This window comes from Balaenoptera borealis (genome assembly GCF_965194805.1).
Source record: "Balaenoptera borealis genome assembly, chromosome: X".
In the NCBI taxonomy this organism is placed as follows: Eukaryota; Metazoa; Chordata; class Mammalia; order Artiodactyla; family Balaenopteridae; genus Balaenoptera; species Balaenoptera borealis.
In genome coordinates this window covers 93800089-93827857 of record NC_138881.1, presented here as the reverse complement: position 1 = coordinate 93827857, position 27769 = coordinate 93800089, and the positions used below count along the sequence as shown (strand labels likewise).

General features: G+C 45.3%; 1 protein-coding gene across 5 annotated transcripts in view; it reads left to right on the top strand.

Moving 5' to 3' along the window:
* CHRDL1 (chordin like 1) overlaps positions 1-23100 on the top strand; it is a 115790-nt gene extending 92690 nt beyond the window's left edge. For 3 of the 5 annotated variants that reach the window (XM_082377260.1, XM_082377264.1, XM_082377261.1), the window contains 5 exons: positions 4227-4395; positions 7848-8057; positions 14615-14782; positions 17508-17597; positions 20742-23100. In XM_082377260.1, the coding sequence (XP_082233386.1) occupies positions 4227-4395; positions 7848-8057; positions 14615-14782; positions 17508-17597; positions 20742-20872 (768 nt within the window). In that variant the 3' untranslated portion in view covers positions 20873-23100. The remainder of the gene's footprint in view (positions 1-4226; positions 4396-7847; positions 8058-14614; positions 14783-17507; positions 17598-20741) is intronic. The other 2 variants (XM_082377262.1, XM_082377263.1) reach the window with 1 other exon arrangement.
* The last annotated feature ends 4669 nt before the right edge of the window (positions 23101-27769 follow it).

The following is a 27769-nucleotide window of genomic DNA, read 5'->3' as shown; positions in this document are numbered from 1 at the left end:
TAAACTGCTGGTCATAGGGCTGGACTTAATCCGATACTTCCCGTAGCAAAAGAGGTCAGATATAGAAGGCAGGGCCTTGAAAGAGTTATAGATTTTCAAAGGAGTTCAAGACTTATCTTTAGAAATGAACATTTGCGCCTGGTAGGCCAAAATGTCCAGATGGTTCCACTTTATTATAAATAAATATTTTCCTTTGTTCTACAAGGGATAGATATTGCAGGATATGATTTAAATAATAAATAGCATCTGTAGTAACAGAAAAGTATGTACCTGGCACATAGTTGGCACCCAATAAATATGTGTTGAATGAATGGGCGTGGAAGGTAGAGTGAAACGTATGTGTGTGTGTTGCAAAGGCAGGGGGCGGGGGGGCTTTTCCTTAATGTTAATGCATAGGACTTTGTCCCAAATCAGAGAGAAATTCTTCAAACTTATTAGAAGGTAGGAGAATCCCTTCTGAATAGCATTTGCAGGCCCAACTTTCCACATGGGAAAAAAAAAACATTTCTGATTCAGTAGAGTGTCCCTTTTAGTAGACTGTTCCTATTCCTAGGGAACCATCACAACCTCGGGTCAACAGAAACACAGCTGATTGGTTTATTTTGCCAAGTGGGCTCAAAACCATCAGTTTAACCAAGTTTTACGAAGTGCACAAAAAGGAGAACCAGTGGTTTAATGATGACTCCTTTGTAAAAACCTGAAATGGTTTCTGTTTGATTTCCAGATCATAGCTTCATATGAACTGGTCCCTGTACCATCGGAGGAAGTGTGTTTGTGTGTGTGTTGGGGGGAGGAATGTGAGGAGAGAGAAATAGGCACGGGGTGGGAAGCCAAAACATGAAAGCAAGCATAATTTTGTTTTGGACAACAGCCAAACTCCGATTTTGCCCCCAATAGATTACTCAGAGATTTACCATTAGAAACGTGAAAGAATTTGGCATAGAAACAATATGAAACACATAAAAATCCATGTCTCATTCACATTTTCAGAGCAATGCTCTGGATAGGAAACTGGCCTAAGTGTCTCCCAGACAGGGATAGTCCTAGGTTTCTCCTGACTAAGGTGTAACGTGCTCATGGCTGTGTGGATTAGAATGGATTCTGAAGACATTTTTTAAATTAAACTTTTAATTTTGTGATTAAATGTAGATTCACTTGCAATTGTAAGAGAGAACACAGAGAGATGGCCTGTACCCTTTACCCAGTTTCCCCCAATGGTAACATCTTGCAAAACTGTATCACAGGATCAGAATGAGGAAGGCACTTCTGAGGCCATTTCTAAACTTTCATGTTTTCCTGTTTCTGCCGATAAAACCCTTACATCTTAGACCTTAGAACAAGTAAAGAAGAAACTCCTGGGTAACTTCTTCAATGGTGGAGATTTTCCAACATCAGGATAGAACTGTGTAACAGCCATCTCAGAAGCCTGAGATATTTGTCAGTCCTTCAAGTCAGTAAATCAAATAATACCAAAATATTGAGCAGAAGAAAACAAAGCCTAGACATATGATTGCTTCTACCTAACTGGTTTTGACCTGCTCTCTCAAACAGCCTGTTCACAGCTGGTTTTAAAGATAAGCTCCAATTTCACTTACAACTCCAAGGCGTTAATGCCTTTTTCTCCTTCACTATAAGTTCCAAGGTCAGAACGGCCCCTGGTAAGCCTTTTTCATTTGTTCAGGGGAGCGACTCTGAAAGAGCCATTACTCCTAAATCAAAATCACACATCACCACCCCAACCCCGGGGGCCGAAACAGAAGATCCTTTATGTCAGTTATTCTCAACCTTGGCTTCAAATTAGGGTCCCCTGAGGAGTATATAAAAATCCTGATGCCCAGGCCTTACCCCAGACCAATTCCATTGGAATCCCTGGGGGTGGGATTAGTGTTTTTACGGCTCCCCAGGTGATTCTGTGTGCAGCCGAGATGGAGACCAGTGGCGTGTGTGATTGTGAACACTGTAGCAGACTTCTATATGGGAGAGAATTTTTCTTTGGAGCAGCTTTTAAGCAAATGTTTGGGGATCCCTGAGCTTAAGCAGATGTGATCTCTCCCACGTCCTCCTCCTCTTCCTCTTCCTCTCTCCTTTCCCGCTCTCCCACTCTCCTGCCGTCTCCAAAAGCTCAACTATCACTCTCACCCCAAATAAAACCCCTCTTCTTCTTGGCCTCAGTTTCTCTGTCTGTAAAATAAAAGACTTAGATGAGGTTTGGGGAGGGCTGGGTTGGCCTCTGATCAAAAGCCCTGAGTTCCTTTTTTGTGTGTCTTGAATCATTTTTCTCCCCTTATCATATGTCCAGGATCAGAGTCCCCGGTACCGAAGAACAGCTTTTCAATTTGTGTTCACCCTCATGAATCAGAGAACTCCTTGTACTTGCAGCTTATACTGGGTCAGCGACCTTCCCTTTCAAATTCTAGCCCCGTCGAACCCCCTCCTTTCAGCATCAGTAGGACACCCACCAGCCAAACTGTCCTCTCTGTGTTCCTTTGGCAAAACTTTGCCAAACTCCAGAAAGGACAGAACAATCTGTAATGGCCTTTGTGGAATGTGAGTGATTGTGGCAGAAAGAGACATATGAGCCATTGTGGGAATGAAAAATATTTGCGCTGAGAATCCTGTCTGTGCGCATGATAATAAATTGACGCAAACTCTTATTTGTGTGAGTTTTTATAGCAATGCACCAGCATGGGCTCTTCTTAGATATAGGATAATGTTCTCTTTCTCTTACTCCAGCTCCTGTTCGCTCTCGCCTTCTCTCACCCATGCCTCCCCACCCCCTAACCAGGAGAGTAATAATAATTCCCAAAGCTAAGTTTGCAACATGTGTGTCTATGGAACATAACTAAAATAAATGTTTTAGGGGATGGTGGGGTCAGGGGATCCCATAACTACCTTCTCAATGTTCCTTGCTATTTCTATCAGTGAATATGAGGATATTCCTTTGTAATTGCCTGCAAAAGCTTCTTTCGTGGGACCCATCCCCTTCCCTTACCCCTGACAGTTACCCCTAAAACACAGTGTTATTGGGCTTTAAGCCTTAAGGTTCTATTCTTCATCCGTTCCATCCTCCTCTAACCCCATTCTACTTCATCTACTGGGCAAGGGGTGGGTAGCAGAATAGTGGGCTCATCGTGTGTCTTGAACCCTTGCTGAAAGAGCAGTGATGGGGTTGTCTGTACTACAAGACTCTAAACTTTCATGAGGGACCGCAGCTTTCCTTCGTCCATTCAACAAGGCTTTGATGAGCACCTTCTAGATGCTGGACACTGTTCTAGGCGCTGGAGATATAGCAGTGAACACAACAAAAGTTCTCACCTCTGTGGAGCGTACATTCTAGTGCCATCCTGCAGAGTCCATTCTTCTGTCTATAAAACGTCTGGGGTATCTGTGCCCTGCTCTGTGCCCTCATGCCGTTGCCTGCGTTTGGAGTCTCAGTACCTGTTATCCAGACCAGACTCGCCTCCCACCTCTTCCCCCTTTCTGGTTCACCGTACACATTGTCAGGGCTCAATGCTTTTGAAACACAGTTCTGATTTTTTTACATACTTAAAAAAAAAATAAATCCCTGAAAGGCTTCTACACCCTCACCTCTATTGCCTACCAAATAAAGTCCTCGCCCCTTAGCCTGTCATTGCAAGTCCTCCGTGATCTGGCTCTAACCCACTTTTGGAATGTTATCCTTCGGCTGTTCCCTTTTATGGACTCTCTGTTCTCTGCTACACCTTCTCAACTTGGAAATCTCTGCCTGGAATATTCCTCACCAAGTCTGCCTGTAAAAAGTCTACTCATGCTTCATGGCCCAGGTCACAAACCCTCCCCAACTAGAAGCTCTCTGTCTCGTCCTAATTTGCACAGCATTTTATCCTTCTTCTGTGGCCTCTATCACACTCTGCCTTGCCTTGCAGGTGACTATGTAAGTTCTTAAACCTGAAGGTGAGATTCTTGGGAGCAGGAAAGGTACTTCACCCTTTTGGGCTATTTTTCTCCCTCAGGAGCTTGTCTGTGAATCTAGGCCAGTCTCCTGCCAGAAGAGAGGGAAATCTCAGCATGCTGCCAGCACTGTTCTTCCGCCACATCCCAATTTCTCTGTTGGTTTCGGTGGACATGCATTTAAGATCAGAGCTCCTCACTAAAAACGATCAAACAGCTTCTAAGGCAGCTAAGTCCATCTCAGTCGTCTCATTGGTAGATTCGGGGGGCTGAATTTGTCCTTTGTCATTTCACAGAGACATTCTTACCACCGCTCGCACTATGATCCCCCACCAAGCCGACAGGCTGGAGGTCTGCCCCGCTTTCCCGGGGCCAGAAGTCACCGGGGAGCACTCATGGATTCGCAGCAAGCGTCGGGAACCATCGTGCAGATCGTCATCAATAACAAACACAAGCATGGACAGGGTAAGGGACGTGCTTCTTTGGTACTGCACCCTGTCGGGGCTTCAGCAGCCCTGGTCTTTGGAGAGCTGGGAAAGGACCCTTTCTCCCATGCATATCGGACATTCCCATGTGGATCACTCACCATCCGGTCTACCAAGCGAGTGTGGACAAGTGACTCCAGAGGACTGTTAGGACTTTCCTAAATACAGTCCAAAGACCATAGTTTATATTTCAGGAGTATCTGTCCTTATTAAGGACCAAAGGTGAGAAAGCAGTGAACCTGATGCGCCCTCCAGCATTTTCTCCGTTGCCTCTGGGGGTTGAAGGTCATTTGGGAAAGTTTGCTGGGGCTTTAACAAAATGAAAGGCGGTTTGTTTTCCAGCAGGACACCCAATATTCAGAGGTAGTCGGCTCTAAACGCCTCTAAAGCTCTCATCTGAACCGTAGAGATAGCAATTCTCACCCCTCATTGCCCCAGCTTCTCCTGGCGCTCTTGTTAAAGGCACTTATTCCAGGCTTCCCACTCAGAGATTCTACTTCATGGGAGGAGATTATGCTTAGAAGTGAGTCATCCAGTGAGAAATCCAGAAACCTCCTGGCTGAGCAGCTGCAGGACTGCTCAGGTTAGTACCACCGTTCAGCCCACTCGGCCAAGCACACACATCCACGGCCCGTTCCTTCCTGCACAGAGTTCTCCAGCCACTACCGCGCACCCCACCCCCGCCGCCTCCCGGCCAGTAGTGGGGGGGGGAGGAGAAATTCGATCAAACAATTGACTGCTTCTTACTCTTTTAGGCATCCTGTCAACCAGCTCTTCAGAGCAAAAGCTCAGCTGGTTCCTTTTTATGAAACCACAAACATGTTTTGTTTCCTTTAAAGGAAAAACAAATCAAAGGCAGTTCTCTGAATGGGTTAAAAGTAATAAATTATTAAACCAAATGATTGAATAACATGGGTGAAAAACAATCCGTTACAAAGAACTCCTACTATAAATCTCAACAAAGCTGGTCAGGCCAAAGCTAGTTGATCACATCTGTTACTAGTTAGATGTAAATTTCAGATTACAGATAAAAAAATTAAATTGCTTTTGAAACTAACAGGCTTTAAAAAAAGAACATTCAAAATAAAACTCTTAATAAAAAATGGTGAGGTATTAGAAGAATTGGAAATATTTACTATTGATCTGGGTTTCATTTGAAATTTATTATTTTTAAATTCCAAGGCATTCTGATATGAATTTATGAAATGAGGAGGAGGAGTTAGGTAAAGATGCAGTTTGATTTTCAATCCTAAATTGCCTTCAATAGATTCCATTTGCTCTGAAAGTATTTTAAAGCCTTAAAAAACGTGTGGGGAAATGGTCTTTGAAAATCCTAAATCCCAGAATTTCCACAGGCCTCTTCATTTTCAGGGCAGAGGCTCATCCCTTGATTTCTCCATGTCCTACAAAAGCCCCAGCTGGTTTACATTTATTCATTGACCCCATTGATTTGGACGCAGCCGTTCTCTCCTGACCTTTCTCTATTATAGTTCATTGGAGAGTCACTTGTCCCTATCTTCAACTCCCAACGCCCCAGCTGGATGATCAAAATCATCTTGAGAATTTGTTGGTGGGGAGAAGGCTGTGTTTCCCCCTAGAGAGTTGATCTCACCCTATTGCACTTCAGAGTGTAAGCTCTTACCCAGGCTGGATTATTCCCTTAGTCCAAATGTTTAGGGGAGAGGGAACCTGGCTATATAACCCTGGGGGTCCTGCCTGCCCCGCTCCTTAGCCCTCCTGCTAACAATGTGTTCCTCTGAGATACATCTACTTTGTCCCTTGCTAGAGTTCAAGAGGAGAAGCAGTAGGACCCCACCATTCTTAACTTGAGTCCAGCCTAAATTTTCTTGAAGCAGAGTCTGCACCCACATGATCTCGTTGTCTTGAAGGGTGTGTCACTGTCTGGGGAGGAGAGAGAAGAGGGGTTGGCGGGAGAGAGAACAACACATCTGGTCCATCTTGTCCTGTGATTCCATCAACAGTTTAGATTTCAAGCCCGTATTCTATCTCACTGTACGATTAGGAGCTTCTCTGGCTTAGGTTCTTGGAAATCTTTACATGGATTGACCTGTTAGAGTGCCTAGTCCTCTAGCAGCTCTTGCAGAGGACAGGAAAAGGCAGCCGACATCGTCCATATTTCCTAATATGACCCAGTGGATTTGATGAGAGAAATAGCCCAGTGATTCATCCTTCTGAGGCCATTGTCTTGCAGCCAAATCAGTCAGTTCCTAAGAAACGCCCCACGTGGGGCTACTTTTCCCACCCTCGCCCCGCCTTAAGTGATACAACCCACCCTAGAGATGTTGTTGATTGGGATGCCGACAGGTCTCCCTGGGTATGATGAGGTGATGGGAATAATGAGAAACATACCCAGTCCCCGTCATGGCTGGAAATCTCCAGAATGTCTCAGCACTTTCAAAAAAGAGAGAACTCATTCTCAGACCTCCCTATTTGCAGCTCTGTGCAGGTCTTATACTGGAGCTTAGCTCCGTGCCTTACAGTCAAAGCCGGATATGTTTTGGTTGGTTTGCACTGAAGGGTGTTCCTGTGACTCCTTCCCTTCATAGGCCCCTCAGCCTGCAGCCCAGATGCTTGCTCTTGCAAACTGCCCCCCACCCCCAGAAAACATGGAGCCGGTGACTTCTCTTCCACTCAGCAAATGTGAGACCACCAAAGGGTATCTCTAGAGCAGTCAGTGATTCGCTGTAGCCAAATCTCTACAGCTACTATGAGGATACAGGACATTGCCAGAAGATTAGAGGCGTAAAAGGCTACCTTTCACCACTTACCCGGGAGGGGTGGGTCCTTTCCTTCTCAATCTTGTCTCAGCACCTTCCTTCCCACTCCAGAGAGTAAGCCAGCACCACTGAGCTCCGTACCCATCTGTGTTAGTAGATCAGATTCTCATAGCATTTGACATTCTGAATGGATTTGCTTCAGGATCTGGAAAAACTTGGCCCTTTGAGAAGACCAGTAGTTTTTGCATCTAGTCTCCCTGGACAGCAAACCTTCCTGGGAGATTTTCATGCCTAGAAGCACACCCACTTGGGCCATCCCAATCCTCTATGGAGCTACAGGTCTGAACACTACATTCTAGCAGAGGTTCCTTATCAGACACCCTGGACAGCTAGAACTCTGATTTCATGCATCCATTCATTCCTCCATTTAAAACATACTATTTGATGGCCTACTATGTGTCAGGCCCTTGTGGGCATCCAGAGGCGTCTGTTGAAGATCCTGAATAGTTGCTGACAGGAGAGCAAGGCACAAGCTGTTTTTTGGTTGCAGAGGCTGCTCTGTAAACACATCTCCACGGGCACAACAAGAACAAAGGATGCTTGATGTCTTAAGGGGTTCAGGGCTTGGGCTCTGGGCACCGGGGCCCATTTCAGCTCCCCAGCCTTTAATTTCCAGTCCTGTGTTCTCTTCCAGTGTGTGTTTCCAATGGAAAGACCTATTCCCACGGCGAGTCCTGGCACCCAAACCTCCGGGCATTTGGCATTGTGGAGTGCGTGCTGTGCACCTGTAATGTCACCAAGCAAGAGTGCAAGAAAATCCACTGCCCCAGTCGATACCCCTGCAAGTATCCTCAAAAAATAGATGGAAAGTGCTGCAAGGTGTGTCCAGGTAAAAAGGCAAAAGGTGCGTTGGTTGGAAGCCCTGCCTTTGGTTGACTGAGATCCCCACATCGTCATTCTCAATGTTCTTTGAGTATCAGAAACATAATCACAACCTGCCATATAATTGTAATGGTAATAGTTCTACTAATAACTGACAACAAGCTACGTTCGCTCCTCTCTTGAAGGGCTGATAAGATGGTTGCTTGGAAGAAAGTGACTTCTCAGAAACAGGCTGGGGATTTACTTGTGTCTACCACACCTTTGGTCCCATGTAGCCCTAAGGGCCGAAATTAAGCCTTGCTTTTCTAAATAGTAGAGAAATTAGGTTTTCGTGATTATTAGGAAGGACAATAGCACCCTTTGTTTATATCACCGTTTAACTCATCAAAGCACAATCACCTTCATTTTCTCTTTCAGATAGGACTAGAGACAGGTGAGGCATAGTGGAAGGAGAGTGGGTTCTGGTCCTAATAACTAACTTGCTGGGTGACCTTGGAAGTGTGCCAGATCTTCTCTAGGCTGCATCATCCTCATCTATACAATGAAAAGTTTGGAATAGTTGATATCTATGCTTCCTTCCAATTCTAAAATCCTATAATGATATTATCATTTCTCTATTAAAGACAAGAAAACGGAGGTGTATAAAGTGAAGTGACTTGCCCAGAGTCACAGAAATAGATAATAAAACCAAGGTTTGGAACCCAGGTCACTTCCAGCCCATTGTTTTTTCCAGGCCAGCAGAAAATGTTGACTGATTAAAAAAAAAAAAAGGCAAATCAGTTACTTAAATGTTGGTTTTGACACACGAGCTAGAGAAAAATACAGTCCGTAGTATTGGGGTGACAGAGTACTGGATTGATGATTAAGCATTCTAGCCCTGGCTCTGCTACTGGTTTCCTGTGTGACCTAGAACAAGTCACTTCACCTCTCTGAGCCTCAGTTTCCTTCTCTGCAAAACGAGAGGGTTAGAGTAGATTTCTTAGGGTCTTTCCAGCTCTAACATTCTAGGACTGAATGAATTAATCACTTCCAGGCACATGAGTTTATCATTTCTTATATCTACCTGCAAAGCACTGTTGTAAACACAGATGAAAAACCAAATGTTTTTAGGGACTGCCCTGGGGGTCCAGTGGTTAAGACTCCACGCTCCCAAGACAGGGGCCCCGGGTTCAATCCCTGGTCAGGGAACTAGAGCCCACGTGCCACAACTAAGACTCGGCACAGCCAAATAAATAAATATTTTTTTAAAAAACAAATGTTTTTAAGTGTAGGCAGAGAGCTAAATCATTTATTCAATTTAGGCAATTCCTCATGAGTAGCAGACAGACATGAACTTTGTCAGTGTATTCAGTATATATGTATTTTGAGCATCTTCATGTAGGCCAATGGTTCCCAAACTTCTCTGCACATTGGAATCCCCCAGAGAGCTTCTAAAAATACCTGTGTCTCTTGGACCAACAACTGAGGACTAGACAGGCCCGGGGATGAGTAGGCCGTCAGTGTGGCTGGACCACCAAGGACCAGAGGGCAGTGTGGAAGGATGCCAGGATGGACAGAGGACAGAACCTAGGACCAGGTGGTCTCTTCTGCTAAAAACAAGACAACAGGCCCAACATGGAGTCAATTTTGCTAAGCCCCAGGTCACCAAATCGAGACAATTAATTTTCACTCTCCCAGAAATGAAATCCTACGCCAGTCAATCCGGAGTCACCTGATCAGCACTAGTGAGGTCGCCTGCCTGATAGACCCATGCCATCCCTTAAAGGAAAGTGCCCTGGCAATAACCAATCCGCTTGTTTTCCAAATATAACTTCCTTGCTCCTGTTCCCTTCTGCCTGTAAAAGTCTTTCATTTTGTACAGCTCCTTGGAGCTCCTTTCTATCTGTTAGACTAGATGCTGCCCAATTTGAACCAATTTTTGCTCAAATAAACTCTTAAAACTAAAAAAAAAAAAATACCTGTGTCATCCCCAGAGATTATGATTTAATTGATTTGAATTGTGGCCTGGGGTTTGGAATTTTAGAAGATCCCCACACAATATTAATTTGCAGACAAGTTTGGGAACCACTGCTGTAGGCCCAGGGTAGTTTATGGTTTTGCTAATCAAAGTGTGGTTTATGGACCAGCGGCACCTGGGAGCTAGTGAGAAAACCAGACTCTCAGGTCCCACCCCAGACCTGCTGCATCAGAATCTGCATTTTAACAAGGTCCCCCAGGTGATTGCAATGCACATTAAAGTTTGAGAAGCACTGATTTATGGCACAAACAAAATCTTTCTTAATGTAACAACCTTCATCTTCCAGAGTAGGGGCAGGGTGTGGATAGGAGGGATAGGAGCTATCTGATATGGAGTGGAGAAGTGGGGCATTAAAATTGTTGAGGAAATGTACTCACTAGGGGCACGGAGAGAGCACATTCTGAGGATATGGACATGGCAACCACCCAGCCACGATGACCTATTGTAACTTCCAAGTCTGCCACCTCACTGGATCCCCAAGCCTTTTAGTGTCACTTGGAAGTAGTTCTACCAGCACAATTTTCTCTCCTGTCAAGGGTCTAATGCCTATCATCATAAAAGTAATACAACAAGATAATTTCAGACACAAACTAATAGTTACCTAAACTATCCAGGTAAGATAAACCCTCCCACTATATAATATTCCAATTTGAATCTCACACCTTCAGACCACATCCCATTTCTTTGTGTGGTTAGGATTGTATTGCTGTACGTGATTCAAATAAGAGTGAAGGAATCAAAAAGGTGTGAGCACAGGACACAGGACAGGCGTTGCCTTTCAGGTGGTGGCATTTATTAAAACCTTTATGTTCATACTCTTTGGCTAAGCAGTTCTGCTCCTAGAAATCCAAAGAAAGTGATCAGAGATGTACAGAGATATGCAAACAAGGATTTTTGCTGCAGTGCTGTTTACAGTAGCGAATTATTGGAAACAAACTGAAAGTCCACCAGTATGGAAATGGTTAAATGAATTATGGTATATCTGTACTGTGGTGTATTATATAGCCATTAAAAATCACTATAGAACAAGATTTAATGGCACAGAAACATATTTGCAATGTATCTGTTAAGTATAAAATCTGCAAGCTAGAAAACAATATGTATATTATGATCTAGGTCACACAGAAAACCAGTGGCAGAGCCAGGGCTAGAATGCTTGATCATCAATCCAGTACTCTGTCACCTCAATACTATGGACTGTATTTTTCTCAAGCTCGTGTGTCAAAACTAACACTTAAGTAACTGATTTGCCTTTTTTTTTTTTTTAATCAGTCAACATTTTCTGCTGGCCTGGAAAAAACAATGGGCTGGAAGTGACCTGGGTTCCAAACCTTGGTTTTATTATCTATTTCTGTGACTCTGGGGAAGTCACTTCTTTAATAGAGAAAGCGTTGATAATATGCTTAGCCAAAAAAAAAAGACTGGAAGGGCATATGGCAAAATGTAACAGCAGCCATCTTTGGGTGACTGAATGATGGGTAGTTCTTATTTTCTTCTTTTTGTTTATCTGTATTTTCTAAATTTTCAACAGTAAACGTGTATGACTTTTGTAATTAGAAAAAGTAATAGAGGCTATTATTTAAAAAACTGCCCTCAGAATCCCAATTGGCAATATATTGAAGAGCCTCACTGACAATCTGTTTCTCTGGAAGAGTGGCTTTTCCCGCTTTCCCGTGCTGCTCAGACGTGTAGAGATAGAGGACTTACTGGGCAACATGGAAGGAGAGAGTGTCTGTCCCATTCTGTCACCTGCCCTCAGCAAGCCACACATGGATGTCTGCAAATTGAAAGTCTCCCAATAGTCACGTTGCCCTACAAGAGTCACTACACGGAGGCCTGGGTACTCAGCAACTTCAGATCCTCAAGGGGCATGCACTTGTTCATGCAGCACGCAATCTGGAAACACATATGATGGCCTTCTGTGTGCAAGAGACTGTTCTAGGCGTTGAGAATAGGGAGATAAAGCAGACAGACTCAGGCTACTTGCCAGTAATGCTCCTTACATTCTAGTGGGAGAAGAAAGGCAATGAACACAAACCGATAAGGTAATTTTCAGTGGTGATGAGTACTGGGAAGAAAAAAACAGACAGGATCAGGTGAGAGTGAATGGCACAGGCAGGGTGAAGTGCTTTCAAAAGGCTGGTCAGGGTTGGCTTCTCTGAAGAACGATGTTTGAGTAGAGCTCTGAGTGATGTGAAGGGGTGAGAAAGGGAAGATCGTGACATCCTCAGCCTCTTAGAAAATGACACAGGACACAGAGGAAAAGTAATAAAGGAGTGAGAGGAGAAGAAGATCGACAGAAAAAAAGAACGGTAAATTCAGTTATTCACGTTGAGAAGGGAAAAGAGACAAATAAAATTCACTGATGATCCAGCCAAAAGTTTCATTAGAACAAATGATTGCAGGCCCCTCCAGTAACAAACTAAGGCCAAAATAAAGGATGTGAGTTTCACCTCTCTCTCTCTCTCTTGTCTTTGCTCTGGTGGAGGCTGGCCTTGCTTCACGTGTCAGTGGCCATCTGCACGGTTGTGTAGGACTTCTACTCCCTGAAGGTTCCCCAACTCACCTCTCAACCCCACCATACCACCCCAATATACCTGGAATTCCCATAATGACACACTCCTTTTGGGTTACAGCATAAAAAGCCCCTGGTAAGACTTCAAGTTTGTTTCCTGGGCTGGGATAATACATCTCCTGCATCAGTCATCCCCACTTCCATACGGAGTGGTTTCTCAATTTCTTAGTTCTGGAGGGCTCAGGACAGGAGCATTCTCATGGGAAGTGGGAATGCCCAGAAATTACTTCCCCAGAAGGAAATTAAAGTAGGTTCACATGCAGTGATTACGAAGCACCTTGAAGTGGAGGATGTGGCATGAAGAGGTTGCCGAGTAGGTAGTTCGAAAGACACGCTCTGTTTATTTACTCTTAATATTTTCATGTGCCAGCCAGGGTTGAGTCACGAATGGATTTTGTTGTTTTTAGATCCCTTCTGGTGAGTAAATTAAGCTCTTGGAGGGGAGGGGTGGTGGGGCAGGATGACTCTTCAGGACCCTGGGAGAACTTTTAGTGTATGATAGGTACTTCCAGTGCCATCGTGGATTTCATATGGCTGTGATAGCTATAGCTAGTATTAAGCTGGTGAGCAAGATTTAACACATGAACCCGGCTCTCATTCTAAAGGTGGTAATTAAATACATAGAGGTTCCTGTATACTCCATGACCTCCTCCCCCCTCCACCTACTGAAAAGTGCTAGTGCACGTCCCTTCATCACCTAATGCATCACCAAAAAAGACCAGCCCACCGAGTAATTAAATAACTAAAAAGAAAGACAAAAGGAGAAAGAAAGCTTGACTCTAGGATAATCTACAAATTGAGTAATCCAACCTGGAATCATCCAGAGAAGACTAGGATTTTGTCCTTACGGTGCCAAAATGGTGGGGATGGGAGAGCTAATCAGGTCAGCAAGAGACATGCGACAGCCATATGATTACAACCTCTAGTCCAAGTGCCTCGGATTGGCTAACAGTGAGTCCCCCTAATTAGAGTCACGGGCCCAAAGCACTCAACACCCAACGCTTACATCAGATGTTCTGACAGATGGCTTCTGCACATATCCAGAATTTTTCAGGGTGTCCTCAGCTTGTCTTTGTTGTTCCCTATTTGAGCGTTACACTTTAAGTACACAGCTGAAGAAGGTGCTGATTACGAGGCCAGCAAAGCAAGTTAAGTCACGGATAACCAACCAAGGGAAACTTCTTTCAGTAGGGGGCTGAGGAAAGAGGAGGGTGGAGCAGGATGGGGAGTAAGAGGGGGCTGGTACCTTTATGCCTGGAAGCTGAAATCCAACAAGTTAGTTTATACTTTAAATGATCCATAGTTGAGGGATTTGACCAATTTTTTTGTGTCTTCCAACCGTTCATTTGGCATAGCATACATATGACTAATCTGACATCTAGGTTTTGGCACTGACGTTGATCCGGTATTAGCATTCCGCTTACAAACAAATCAAAGAGCGTTCAGAAATGTCAAGCCAATTTGGATAGATCCTTTGGGCAAGTATATGCACATAAATGAGTGTCATAAATGTTTTCTAAGTATACCTAATTGACGTCAGGGAAGCTAACCGAGGCCTTCTGTCAGCCCATTCCTTGGGTCTCTGTTGGCAACATTGAGCTAGCCCAACCATGATCCTGACCCAGCATCGAAAATCTGATGTTCCCTTAAGCGCCCGGCAGATTTGTACCTCGTCACATTCTTCCTCTTTGTGACTATCCACTTCTCATGCGGTGGTGGTGGATCCAGTGTAGCTTTGGGGCCAGTGTTCTGTCATCACGCGGACTTAAAAGTCATGTGCTTCTTTGTGATTTGGTGGCTGTCACAGGGGCAGCCTCAGCTGAGCCAGTGAAATATGGGTGGGTTTTCTATCTCTGTAGGAATGTTCTTGTAGATTGTCCACTTTTGATGCTTGTGTGGTGCTATGAACAAAGAGATGCATAAATGCAGAGGTTTGCTCCTAGTTTTGGAAAACCATGACAAATCTCTACTTGCTTCCTGATTCCAGAAGAACTTCCTGGCCAAAGCTTTGACAGCAAAGGCTACTTCTGTGGAGAAGAAACCATGCCCGTGTATGAGTCTGTGTTCATGGAGGATGGGGAGACCACCAGAAAAATAGCACTGGAGACAGAGAGACCGCCTCAGGTAGAGGTCCACGTTTGGACCATTCGAAAGGGTGAGCCAGACAACATTAATTTCTTGTCAATTTTTTTGTAAGGGGGACACAGGGAAGGAATAGAAGACTCACCTTCATTTTGCTTCAACCTGTTCCTCTGGGTCAGAAGATTTCCCGATTGCTTAGAAACTAACATATGACTCCCACCGTTGCTATTGTGGCCTTTAGCTTTAACCAGGACCTGGGCTAAAAAGTAAGTATTGACTGTTGGGTTTTGTTGTCTTTCTCACACAACCAAGGCTGGAGGAGTGCTTCTTAACCCTGGCTGCACATCAGAATCATCTGGGAAGGTTTTTAAATACCAAATCCCTGAGCCTACCTGCAGAGTCTTACTAATTGGCCAAGTGGGGCTTGGGCTTAAGGGTTTGTTCTGAAAGCTCCGCAGGTGATTCTGATGTACAGCCAGGGTTGTAAACTCCCAAACTGTAGTCTACCATTGTTTCCCAGAGGAAGCTCAACAAACATGAAAATGCATTCATTCAGTGCACAGCTGAGTCTCTCAAATCATGCTGGGGACTCTGCAGTAAGACAAATTTAAAACAATATCCCTGCAGCTATTCAAACCATCCCATAGCTACGAGACTAGGGCTGATCTAGTCTGGTCAAGTTTTCTAGGAATCCGAGTGTAGAGGTGAGATTTCAATTGGGAAATAACGCACATCCTTTTTCAATTGGCTCCCGCATAAGGCTTGAGAGTGTTCGAACTTGAGTAAGTTTCAGCATCACACAAGGAGCTGGTTTAAAACACAGTTACTGGGACTTCCCTGGTGGCACAGTGGTTAAGAATCCGCCTGCCAATGCAGGGGACATGGGTTCGATCCCTGGTCCGGGAGGATCCCACATGCCATGGAGCAACTAAGCCCGTGCGCCACAACTACTGAACCTGTGCTCTAGAACCCACTGTGCCACAACTACTGAAGCCCGCGTGCCTAGAGCCCATGCTCCGCAACGAGAAGCCACCACAATGAGAAACCCACACACCGCAACAAAGAGTAGCCCCCGCTCACCGCAACTAGAGAAAGCTCGCGCACAGCAATGAAGACCCAACGCAACCAAGATAGATAAATAAATAAATTTATTTATTTTAAAAAAAAAAAACAGTTACCTGGCCCCATCCAAGAAGTGTGAATTCAGTCAGCCTCCGGTAGGGTCTAAACATTTGTGTTTCTAACAAATAGCCAGGTGATGCTGATACAGGTGGCACTTGGACCCATCCTTTGAGAAACAACTGCTCTAGTACTTTGTGGGCCTTTTTTCTCTCCCTCTTTCTTTCCTTTTTTTTTTTTAACATCTTTATTGGAGTATAATTGCTTTACAACGGTGTGTTAGTTTCTGCTTTTTAACAAAGTGAATCAGTTATACATATACATATGTTCCCATATCTCGTCCCTCTTGCATATCCCTCCCTCCCGCCCTCCCTATCCCACCCCTGTAGGTGATCACAAAGCAATGAGCTGGTCTCCCTGTGCTATGTGGCTGCTTTCCACTAGCTATCTATTTTACATTTGGTAGTGTATATATGTCCATACCACTCTCTCACTTTGTCCCAGCTTACCCTTCCCCCTCCCCGTATCCTCAAGTCCATTCTCTAGTAGGTCTGTGTCTTTATTCCCGTCTTACCCCTAGGTTCTTCATGACCTTTTTTTTTTTCTTAGATTCCATATATATGTGTTAGCATACGGTATTTGTTTTTCTCTTTCTGACTTACTTCACTCTCTATGACAGTCTCTAGGTCCTCTCTACCCCTTTAAAAATATGCTAGAACACACATATAAGGCTCATCCCTGTTTATTTTTGCTCTAGACCCAGGAATGTTGATTTGCCATCTCTAACTCCCTAGCTCCTCTGTAACTGGTCACCAGGACTAAACACCGTTCTGTTGGCTTCCCTAGCGGTGACCTCACTATGCATCCATCACCCCACATCTCTCGCCTCACAGAAATGCATGCATGTTTTTCAACTTGCTAGTGTCGCCTCTAAATAAGCTCCTGTTCACAGCACTGGGTAATCAAGATCTGTGCATAGTGGACAGAGGAAAACCCAGGCTCTATGTCCGTTGCCCCCTGTCGACCTCTTGAGGATTATTTAAGTGGGCTGGTGACATTGCTCCTTAACTGCAAGGCAGTTTTCAGTTGTTCACGTGTTATTCTGATAAAAGCTGTTCAGGCAAGGTTGAGACTGTGGGAGCCCCCTTATTTTTACTCTGCCCATTTTTATAAGGGAAAGTGAAAGGAGCTGCTTTCTGGTGAGTTCAGGAGTAAGGATGGCTTCTCCATTTACACAAACAACCTGTCTGCAAGACCCGCTGCTGGTTCTCGCTGCCGAGCCAGGAGGGTAGCCCGGTGGCTTGGCAGGGACATAGTCTACCCAGACCAGGGGCAAGGGCAGAATGTCTAATACTGCCTTTGGCTGCAGAAAATCCAACCAGCACCCATGCTGGATTCTCTGTGGCTTTCCCCAGGAGCGGGTCCCACAGTCAGCAGCTCTGTCTCCCTTATCTCTGTCCTCTGGAGAACCGGGGGGAGGTCAGTGAGCCAAGGAAACAAATGGAGTCAATTATAACCCTCGAGCCGTCCAAGTTCCTGGTTAAGCACATTACACAGCCCAGCTCGAGACTCCTAAGCCCCAGTAGTGAGATGATATGCTCAGCCCAAGCAGAAAAAGGGGTTGGTGGTTCCAGATAGAGAGTGCCTGACCACCTGCCCCACTTTGTGCTTGGCCCCAGGCATCCTCCAGCACTTCCATATTGAGAAGATCTCCAAGAGGATGTTTGAGGAGCTCCATCACTTCAAGCTGGTGACCAGAACAACCCTGAGTAAGTCGTGACTCTCTTTACTGCTCCTTGGAAAACACATCCAGTTTTCAATGTCACATAGCCCCAAATAAAGTACCCACTGTGCTCTCACTGAACAGGAGCAATGGTCCATGTCAGCATTAGAGGATGTTTTCTCTCTCTCTCCTGTGGGTGACTAAACCCAGAGTCTCAAGAGGGTGGGAGGCCTGGTCTATCTGCGGAGACTTCACATCTGGAAGGCTATGTCCTCAGTGGTGGGGATGAGAGAGAAAGAGAGAAGATGACTGCATATCGATTCTTGTGTTGTATCAAAGCTCTGTTTGACTGTTTGGAACTGCCCCGGCTGGTCGTGTTTCTTTAAAAGCACTCAGAAACTCAAGCCTACTTGCGGCTCTCCCACTTTCTACGCTAGATGGAGCCTGGGACTAGATCCTGCTAGGCACTGCGTGGGGAGGGGCGGGGGGTAAGCACTTCTGAAGGAACAAAAGGCACAGAATTTCTATCCACAGGGAATTCTAATGGGCGAGACAGAACATGAAAATGCCTTCATTATGAATTAGTATACTTCTGAAGGGTTAAATACCTAAGTGCTCAGGGGAATCTGCAAAGAACAATGAGATGAGAGCCAGGTGGGCTTAGTCGGGGAAGGCTTCAGGGAGGAGGTGGGTTTTGAAAGAGAAGGGTGTGACTGGGCAACAGGTCAGGAAATCAGTCGAGGGAGAAGGTGCAGCCTAAGAGAAGACTCGACAGGAGCAAACAAGAAATGTGGAGGTGGGTGGGTGGGTGTGGGTGAGGAAGAATTACAAAGGCCACATAGGGTGCACAGGAAGATGAGAAGAGTTGGAGGTAGGAAGTAGTTAGAGGGCCTGGAAGGAGCTGGTGAGAAGTGCAGTTAGGAGGCAAGGAGCGTGGATGCTTGCTGCAAACTTACACACTGTGTAGTGGTGTCAAAATGGGGCTTTGGAAAGATGTCTCTCGGCTGTCAGGTGCATTTATTAAGCACCTACTTTGAGAAGCCATATTCTAAAGAGCCCAGTATGCCATGCTGAGAAGTTGAACTTGGTCTCCAGACCAGAGAACCGCAGTGGGGGGTCTTAAGTAAGCGAACGATGCATTCAGATCTGTTTTTTAGAAAGTGGTACTTGCTGAATGGAGTGGCAGGTGGGCTTTTAGTGAGAGAGCTGGTGATAGTCTGTAGGAAGCTGTTAGACTGTATTAAGTCGGTTAGACAGGGGAGGAGGGCTCCCTGTGAGGGGCCGAGGTTAAACCATCAAGATCCGGATCAAAGAGAGAAATGAGTTTAGAATGACTCCAATATTAACAACTTTATGGACTGGGTGAATAATAATACCATTCACCAGTGGGAAACTCTGGAGAATGAGCAGGCATTGGTGACAGAAATGAGTTCTGCTTGGAACACGTTTAGATTAAGATGCTTGAAGTCCACATGAGCAGCATTATCCAATAGGCAGCTGGACATAGGGTCGATGAGGTCAATTGTTCATTCTGCAGGAGACAGGTAGACAACTAACTGGACAGTAGGAGAAGTCAAATGGAGGAGCTGGGAGTTCTTGTAAGGAATAAAGAGGCAGAGTCTATAGGATCAATAATGTGACTTTTGAAATGACCAATTAATTTCAAAGAACATATTTTTGTTCGTACTGTGGGCCAGGCACTGTGCTAGGCACTGGGGCACTTGAAAGATGATTTAAACAAAGTCTTCCCGTCACAGTTAGGATTTAGGGTGCATAATGGAGGTAGATGATGTGTGCCTCTGAAGGACGTAGGTAATGAGATGATCCCGCAGGGTCACCTGGGGACAGAGAAGAGCAAGCCTGACTCCTGTATATAGTGTGCCTGTCAGATCCTGGCACACCATAGATCTTTGGTAGAAGCTGCTTCCTTGCCCGACCCATCTCTCCTTTCCCATCGAATCCGAGAGAATAGGGAAAAGTGAAGAATCCAAGGGAGAAAGGAGCAGAGAAAGAGAGGCTGTAAGGAAGCGGGGCATGTTGTCCTGTGGCGAGAGAAACAAGAGTTTCAACAACGGTTCTGGATCAAGAGGTGCTTGCCGACCTTGGACTCGCGGAATTTTCCAGGTTGCAACACCATGAGCACAGGATGGAAAAGACTGAAGAGGGCATCCAGGGTAGACATTTTGTTAGGAACGCTACTCGACAGAGCAAGATGATAGCAGGGGAAGGAAGATCTTACCACTGAGGGACCAGGAAAGTTAGAAAGGGATGGTCCAGAGACATCGGGTGGTTTCCAGTACTCAGCACGGGTGTGCAGTCAAAACCGCTTGCTCAGTTAGCATGGCAGGAGTGGGGATAGAGAAGTTGGTGAGGACACGCTGGAAGTATGGACAGTTCCAGGGGGTGGGGGAAGAGACAGCAGGGAGTGGAGGGGGACAGGAGCAGGGTTGACAAGGAACGGAAGGGATGCGGCCATGTTCACCCAGAGCAGAGAGGGATCGCGTGGCGGATGTGAGGCTGGAACTCTCTGCGGAGCCATGGGAGGCTGGAAGGGCTGCTAAAGGTGGTGTGAGGCCAGCGTGTGGGCGTAAGACAAAGCAGAGGGGAGCAGTTTTTAACAAAGGGCGGCAGGAATAGAGAAGAGAGCAGTAAATAATCAAGCAACCCAAACTAATATTCGGGCCTCAAAGAGTAAGCAAAGCCCCAGTAATGCACCAAGTACTGGTCTCCGAAGTGCCTTATTTGACCTGCTGCCAAGTGAGCCACCTAATAGCTAACGACCTGATAGCGGAGCAATTCGCAAATACTAAGTAAACTGTAAAAATCCCAAGAACGATATTGGGCTGGCGAAAAAGTTTGTTCGGGTTTTTCCGTAACATCGTACGAAGACCCGAACAAACTTTTTGGCCACCCCAATACTTAGGTTTTACTCCTGAGGAGGCGGTTCTGTATTATTCTTGGGATTCTTACAAATGCTGTGTGTTGAAGTGAAGACTCCGTGGCCCATTTTCCGTATCTGTCCCAAGAAAAGTGTTTCAGGGGCTGTTTTGCTGAAATCACGTGATGCTCGTCTTCCAGCTCCCCTGGCAGGTCCGTGAGTGCGTGGGGAAGGGTGGGGTATATCGGTTCTACACCTCATCGACTCTGCCCTCCTCTCACGTCTCTGGGCCACTTTGTGTTTGCCTTTTAGGCCAGTGGAAGATCTTCACTGAAGGAGAAGCCCAGATCAGCCAGATGTGTTCAAGTCGTGTGTGCCGAACGGAGCTTGAAGATTTGGTCAAGGTTTTGTACCTGGAAAGGTCTGAAAAGGGCCACTGTTAGATGAGACAGACAGTACTGGATAGAGTAAAGCAAGAAAACTCAAGCTGCGGCTGGACTGCAGGCTTACTTTGCTTAAGTCAACAGTGCCCTAAAACCCCAAACTCAAATGCAGTCAATTATTCACGCCATGCACAGCATAACTTGCTCCTTTATTGGAGTGGTGTGTCAGCCCTTAAATGTCTCCTCCAAAGAGACTAGAAGCGTCTTGAATTCTCTGTGGTAGGAAGAGGGCTAGAACGCCACAACCCTGCTCTAGTTTCTGGGAGAATCACATTTCTTTACGGGTTAAAGAGTAAACAAAACCCCCGGGTTTCTATCTAGAAAGTTATTCCAGTGAAAGAGAGAGAAGGGAATTGCTTAGTAGGAGTTTTTTAGTACAGAGAAAATATTTGTATGAAATTCTGCTCTTCAAATTTTAGAATGTCTTGTGTGTTAAAAAAATTAACTCCCCGTCTTCACACACACATGTACACACACACACACACACTCACACACACGCACGCACACACAGTGAACTACAGCTTTCATTCTGAGGCAAGGCCAGTGTAGACTCTCCCCTTCTTTCCCTTGCCTGGCTCTCAAGTAGCTTGGAGGTGGTTGGTACCCAGGAGGATGAATAAGGAATTGTGAACAGAAGGCTGTGCCCTTGGGTCTGTGGTATGACTGTCGATGGCACCAACCCTGGGAAAGAACAGGAACACCATTTCCTGGCTGCCTTCACTTTGAGGTGGGAAAGAACTTTTCCATAATGACACACTTCTCTTTTCTCCCTTGAACCTATGGGGCCTCCATAAAGAAGTTAGAATTGGGTAAAATTTTCAGAAACTGAATCCATATAAGACAAAATAGTTATTGAAGAGAGGAGTTGATAGAAGTCAGCAAGGCCAGCCGTATGTTTTCAAGTCAACAAAACTCACCAATTAACAGCTCAGTCCTCGCTTGTTCTCTTGAGGTCACAGTTCTCTAGTCCAAAAATGTCGGTCAGATGATAAAATTCTAGAAGCTTCTTAAGAGGGCGGTTTCCCTTCTTCTCCAGTTATGGGAGTTGGTTTTTACTTGGCAGAGGGGTTCTGTCCTCATGAGCTTCAGTTAGGAGAATTATTGCTCATCTGGGGAAATGGGGATTCCGATAATGATCTAAACCTTCCTACTATTCTCCTCTCACGCACCAAACATGGATCTGAATCATGGATCCCAGAGAAGCCTGCTCTGAAAATGTCTCTTTGCAGCCTAATACCAGAGCCCAGATCACCTTTGTGGGAAAACTATAAATTCTCCACAGCAGGGATCTCAAGCCTGCCTTCTAGATTTATCTCCTCTGAGGGGGCATGGATGAACTCTAGTGAGTACTTAAATATTAAGGACCGAGAAATCCCGTATTTCCTACTTTGTGACCGTAGGTAAGAGGAACATTTTTTCCTTAGTTGACACCAATAGGGAAAAATGTAAAAGGTCCAGTCTTTATGGCAAGCTGGCATAAAGGAGTCTATTCTCATAAAAGAGACATAGGGGCCTGGTGGTCAGGCCTTCAGGGGACGAGCCTCTTAGACACATTCTACTGGGGCGGGGGCGAGGGAAGGAAGGAGGACATCCAGGGCTGAAAGGCCACAGAGCATTATTGGTGGGGGAGGGGTTGGGGGCGTGGTTAGGTAGTTGCTGCCTCCCTCCCAGAGGTGGCAGTATCCCCATAGTGTGGAAACGAGTCACCGGATCCTGAAGCAAAGCGGTGATTTCCCCTTGCGGATGACTCACCGCAAAGCCTTCCCACCCAGGTGTTCTCTGAAAGCTCAACCTTAAGGGAACACCCGGGGAGCTTCCCTAGATAGACTTCTTCCCCCAGGCACTGGGACACACCTTTGCCAAGTTCCGTGTGAAGCAGGAGCTGGGGCGCTGTGCGAGGCCAACTTAGAATCCCTCCAATGTTCAGTGTTGCGTACAGAGTAGGACCGAGAGAGAAGAGGCCAAGCTGCCTGCAGTTAGTAGAGAGGAATGGATGTGGTTCTTCTTGTGTATTTATTTATACCATAAACACTTGGAACAACAAAGCCCATAAGCACCATTTAGCAGTTGTAGCCATTTTCTAGTTAACTCATGTAAACAAGTAAGAGTAACATACCAGTATTACCCTTTCACTCTTCTCACAAGACATGTACCTAAATATGGTACTTATTTATGTAGTCACTGTATTTCTGGATTTTTAAATTAATAAAAAACCTAATTTGGAAAAATCCTGTGCAGGAGTGTTGTGTGAGTGACTGAGTCTGGGCAGCACTGACCTTGGACTGGGTAACAGGTGAGGGGCAGGCCCGGCTTTTGCGCACTCAGCTTGACGCCCCTCTCACACTACCGCCTTGTGGTTAGGAGTGAGAACTTTGCAGTCAGCCGACCTTGGTTTTTAATCCCAGCTCTGCACTTAGCAGCTGTGTCAGTCTCCCCAACTATAAAATGGGGATAATAGTAGTACTGTCGCCCTTTGCCTGCAATCTTGCAGTGAGATTTAATTTGGTCAGTTCATGTGAAGTGATCAGACCAGTGTCTTGTGCGCAGTGAGCGTTCATTCATGACCGTGGATGTTCAAAAATGGCATGGCACTGAAAACAGCCATTGATTTATGGCTTCTATTTAGGTTAAGACTTTAAGAGCTTGGGGACAGAAGGCCATTGACTTGGGCTTCAAGAGGGCCTCACTTTGGGTCTGCTGCTCAGTGGCAAATTTGCATAGGGAGCAGGGTAAAAGTGTTGTCGCATATGTTGATCCAAACTAAAGTCCCTCAAACCCCTAACACCAGCTAAATCTCTGCCATCACAGAAGCCAAGATATAAGAGAGCTGCAGTGTCAAACAATGTAAGGACAGAAAAGGACGTATTGGTGTTAGCAACACAGAAGTCATTGGTGGTGAAATATTGGAGAAGTGAGAGGAGCAGAGGCCAGAAGTGAGTTGGGGAGATGAGGAATTGGAGACAGCAGCTCAAGGTCACAATTTAGAGATGCTCAATTACGGAGAGTGGAGAGAAAAGGTGAAGGAAGTAGCTGGAAAAGGATATGAGGTCAAAGGAAAGTCTTTGTCTTAAATATGGGAGATATTTGGCCATGTGTGAATACTGCAGGGAGGGGTCCTATAGAGAGGAAGAGGTGGAAGGTGATGGGAAAGGAGGGTGAGCCTGCTGTGTGGGTTACATGAGAAGCCACGCCCCCACGAGGAGCCACGCCCCCATGAGGAGCCACGCCCCCACGAGGAGCCCTTGAAACTCAATTCCTGACCCACAGCCTGGACAGCTTTTTAGCCTTTGGTTGCCATCCCCTTACTGTGAATTAGCTACACCTCGTTCCCCGTCATCTCTGTTGGCTTGGTCTCTCTTTATACCTGACATACTTTCTTCTGGAATGATGGGCTGTAAATCCCAATATTGCTCCGCCTCCGTTGGGGGAACCCCATGTAAACCAGACACCTTGGCTCCATCTGGCACGCTTCCCTTTTCCTGATCGCCCACATCCAAATTTCAGCAAGTCCTATCAATTTGGTCTCCTAAACGTAGCCCATGTTTCTTGCTTTTTGCTCTTATCTTCCTCTCGCAGGGTCTTTTCCTCCCTATAGTCTTTACCCACCCCTGCAAGGAATTCCCAGAAAGCCCTCAAGATCGTCTCATAAGGGCACAAGGACAAGTCCTGCCTGCGACCACATTACCCACCCTTTTAGTTCATTCTTGCTTTGGTCCTCCTCTGTGAGAGGTACTGCTGGAAAAAATGGCCATCCACTGCCTCCATCAGAACACGTCTCCTGACGGTCACCACAGCCGCCAACTGTGATATTGCCCGAGGGTGCGCCTTCTGCTGGCCTAGAGGTGCCACCACATCGGTGCTGTTCTGGAGTCCTCAGTGTTCCACAGTGGCACCGTATCCCGTGCACAAGTGGAGAGAGGGCCCTCCCCCTCCCCCTGCGATGTTAAACTTTGCCACCTTACGTTGAACAGTTAACACGTAGTTGATGAGCACGTATATAAGGACCAAAGCACAGTCTTCTTGTGCTTCAGAGTCTCCTGGAGTTTCTCAAGGAAACAAGCCTTTAACAAGCCCTTCAGTTTCCACTTTCAGCTCTTCTCAGGGCTCAGTTGCCAATATGGAGGGGTTCTGCTGAACACAGGCACCCTCATTTTATTGTGCTTTGCAGCTATTGCGTATTTTATAAATTAAAGCTTTGTGGCCACCCTGCCTCAAGCATGTCTCTCAGTGCCACTTTTCCAACAGCGTTTGCTCATGCCTTGTCTCTGTGGAACATTTTGGTAATTCTCGCGATATTTCAAGCTTTTTCATTATTATTCTATTTGTGATGGTGATCTGTGATCAGCCATCTTTGATATTACCATTGTAAAAAGATTACAACTCACCAAAGGCTCAGAGGGTCGTTAGCATTTTTTAGCAATAAAGTCTTTTTAAATTAAGGTATGCACATTGTTTTTTTTTAGACATAATGGTGTTGCACACTTAATAGAGTACAGTATAGTGTAAACATAACTTTCATATGCACTAGGGAAGCAAAAAAATTTGTGTAATATGCTTTATTGTCATATTTGCTTTATTGCAGTGGTCTGGAACTGAACCTGCAATATCTCTGAGGTCTGCATGTATAAGCCTGTAAGACAGATGTGAGTCTGTTCCCCTCATCCCTCTTTCCTTTGGTGCACACGTACTGCTTTTATTCCCCAATGAATCCCTCGTGCAAATTGACTTCAGGGGGCCCAACCCCACCAGTCGTCTGCCAAACAAGTTCAGATACCTCTGAAACCTCCAAGCGGAAGAGAGAAGTCCTTGAATGCAGAGCCCCAGCTACAGCATGAAGTCTCTCAAATATTTCATACACATTTACAAGTTTGTGCCTTTGTGTATGTTTTCCCACCACTAGTATGTTATTCCCTCTTCTTTGCCTGGCAAACTCCTACTCATCCTTCAAGACCCAGTCCAAATGTCACCTCCTCTCTGGAGCCTTGCCTGCTCCTCCCCGGAGTTTGCCACCATTTTCCATTTCTCCCTATGTACTCTGTCCTCCAACATGCCAAATCCATTATCCAGGTACGTACTATGTCCTTAGTACTTCTGTGCCTTTGCACACAGCTCCATTTGCCTGGAACATTCATCCTCTGATGTCTCTCCTTCATGAACACATACTCATTTTTTAAAACTCACGTTGCTCATCTCAGACTGTCCACCTCTTTCAGGCACAGTTCATTCTTCTCCTAGGAAATAACAACCAAAACACTTACCCTGTGCCAGCCACTGTAGTCATCGATTGACATGTATGTTTTCCCAGTTAATCCTCACCACAGCCCAATGTGATAGGTCCCATTATTGACCTATTTTAGAGATGAGGACATTGAGTGCATTCACCTTTTACATGCCTTCATGTGTTAAAATTTAAAGCATTTGCCCAGCCACAGTCTCCCTGATAAGTCTGGAAAGCTCTGAGAGGGCAGGGACTCAGTGCCCAGCACTTCCAGACATTCAATAAATATTTGCCAAGTGAATAGTCAATGTGATGAGATTCTTTCTCCAGCTGGGAAAGAAAGCAGTCCAGGGATTACTTAAATATCCAAGGGTGAGGCCAGCCTTCAGGACATTTTCTCTGTACCTAAGGAAAACAAATAAAATCTGGGTTAACAAATACAAATGAAAAAGTGTTTGTTTGCCTTGAAAAATGATTTTCCATAAGGTGTCTTTTATTTATTTTATCTATATATATATTTTTATTGAAGTATAGTGGATTTACAATGTTGTGTTAACTTCTGCTGTACAGCAAAGTGATTCAGGTATATATATATATATATATATTTATATTCTTTTCCATTATGGCATAAGGTGTCTTTTAAAATCACTGATAAATATTGGATTTACACATAGAGTTTTTTTTTTGGTGCTTAAATCAAGATGTCCCTGCATTTGTGGTATCAGCCTCACAGCTGTGAAGGATTCTTGCTTAGACTTCAATATTGTAGATGATAAGTATAGTGTCTATATTTCTATATATACTATCTATATCATAGTGCAAGATTTAGAATAGCTACAGTACATATTACAAAACTTACATGTCTATATGTGTATGAGTGAATAATTAGACTCCCACATGGTGTATCTAGAGCCTTCACAAAATGGACAGTACAAAAGACCCAAGGCCTGGCTTCAAGTTAATGTAGACAAGAGGAGTTCTGAGTTGTCTCCAAGTATAAGCAGTCCCCAATCTAGGAATGAAATATTGGCCCAAAATTTGGAATCCAGCATGCATTTTCTTATAGAAACATTCTATTTGATGCTCAGATCTCCAGGCCAGTCCACACAAGCCTCTTGAACTTTGAACGTAGCCAAATTATATAGAGCACTAATTAGTACCTGCTTAAGCTCGGTCCTGGGGGCACGGGCAGGGGGGTGGAGAGATGAGCAAGCAGGGAGTTTCCTTTCACTTTTCTGGGTGGGGCGGGTGACAGGGGGGTGAAAAGCAGGCTCCAGGCAAAAATCTCAAAGAAGGCAAAGCTTGTACTTGCCAGCCTCGTCTCTCCATTTCATCACACATGCTCTCCGGGTCCCCCGTGCTGTCATCCCCTCTTCACATCCCGCCGTCCCAGACCCAGGCTTGCCTCGCTCCTCAAATAACCTTGGACTCCACCATTAGCTACCTCACTCAACAATCAGAACCTGAGTTCCTTCAGGGCAGCTGTCTGGGCCTACAGAAGGAAGCAGGTTCAGTGAAGTGAAGGAGAGTTGCTTGACCCTCAGGTACCTTTTCACTTTTAAAGACTTTACTACTCTTTATTACCCTGAAATGAATTCCCCAATTACAAGATGACAGGCAGAGGGCTGGGGTGAGCGAAAACCTTCTGACAACGGAGACAGTAGAAGGGAGGGGTGTGT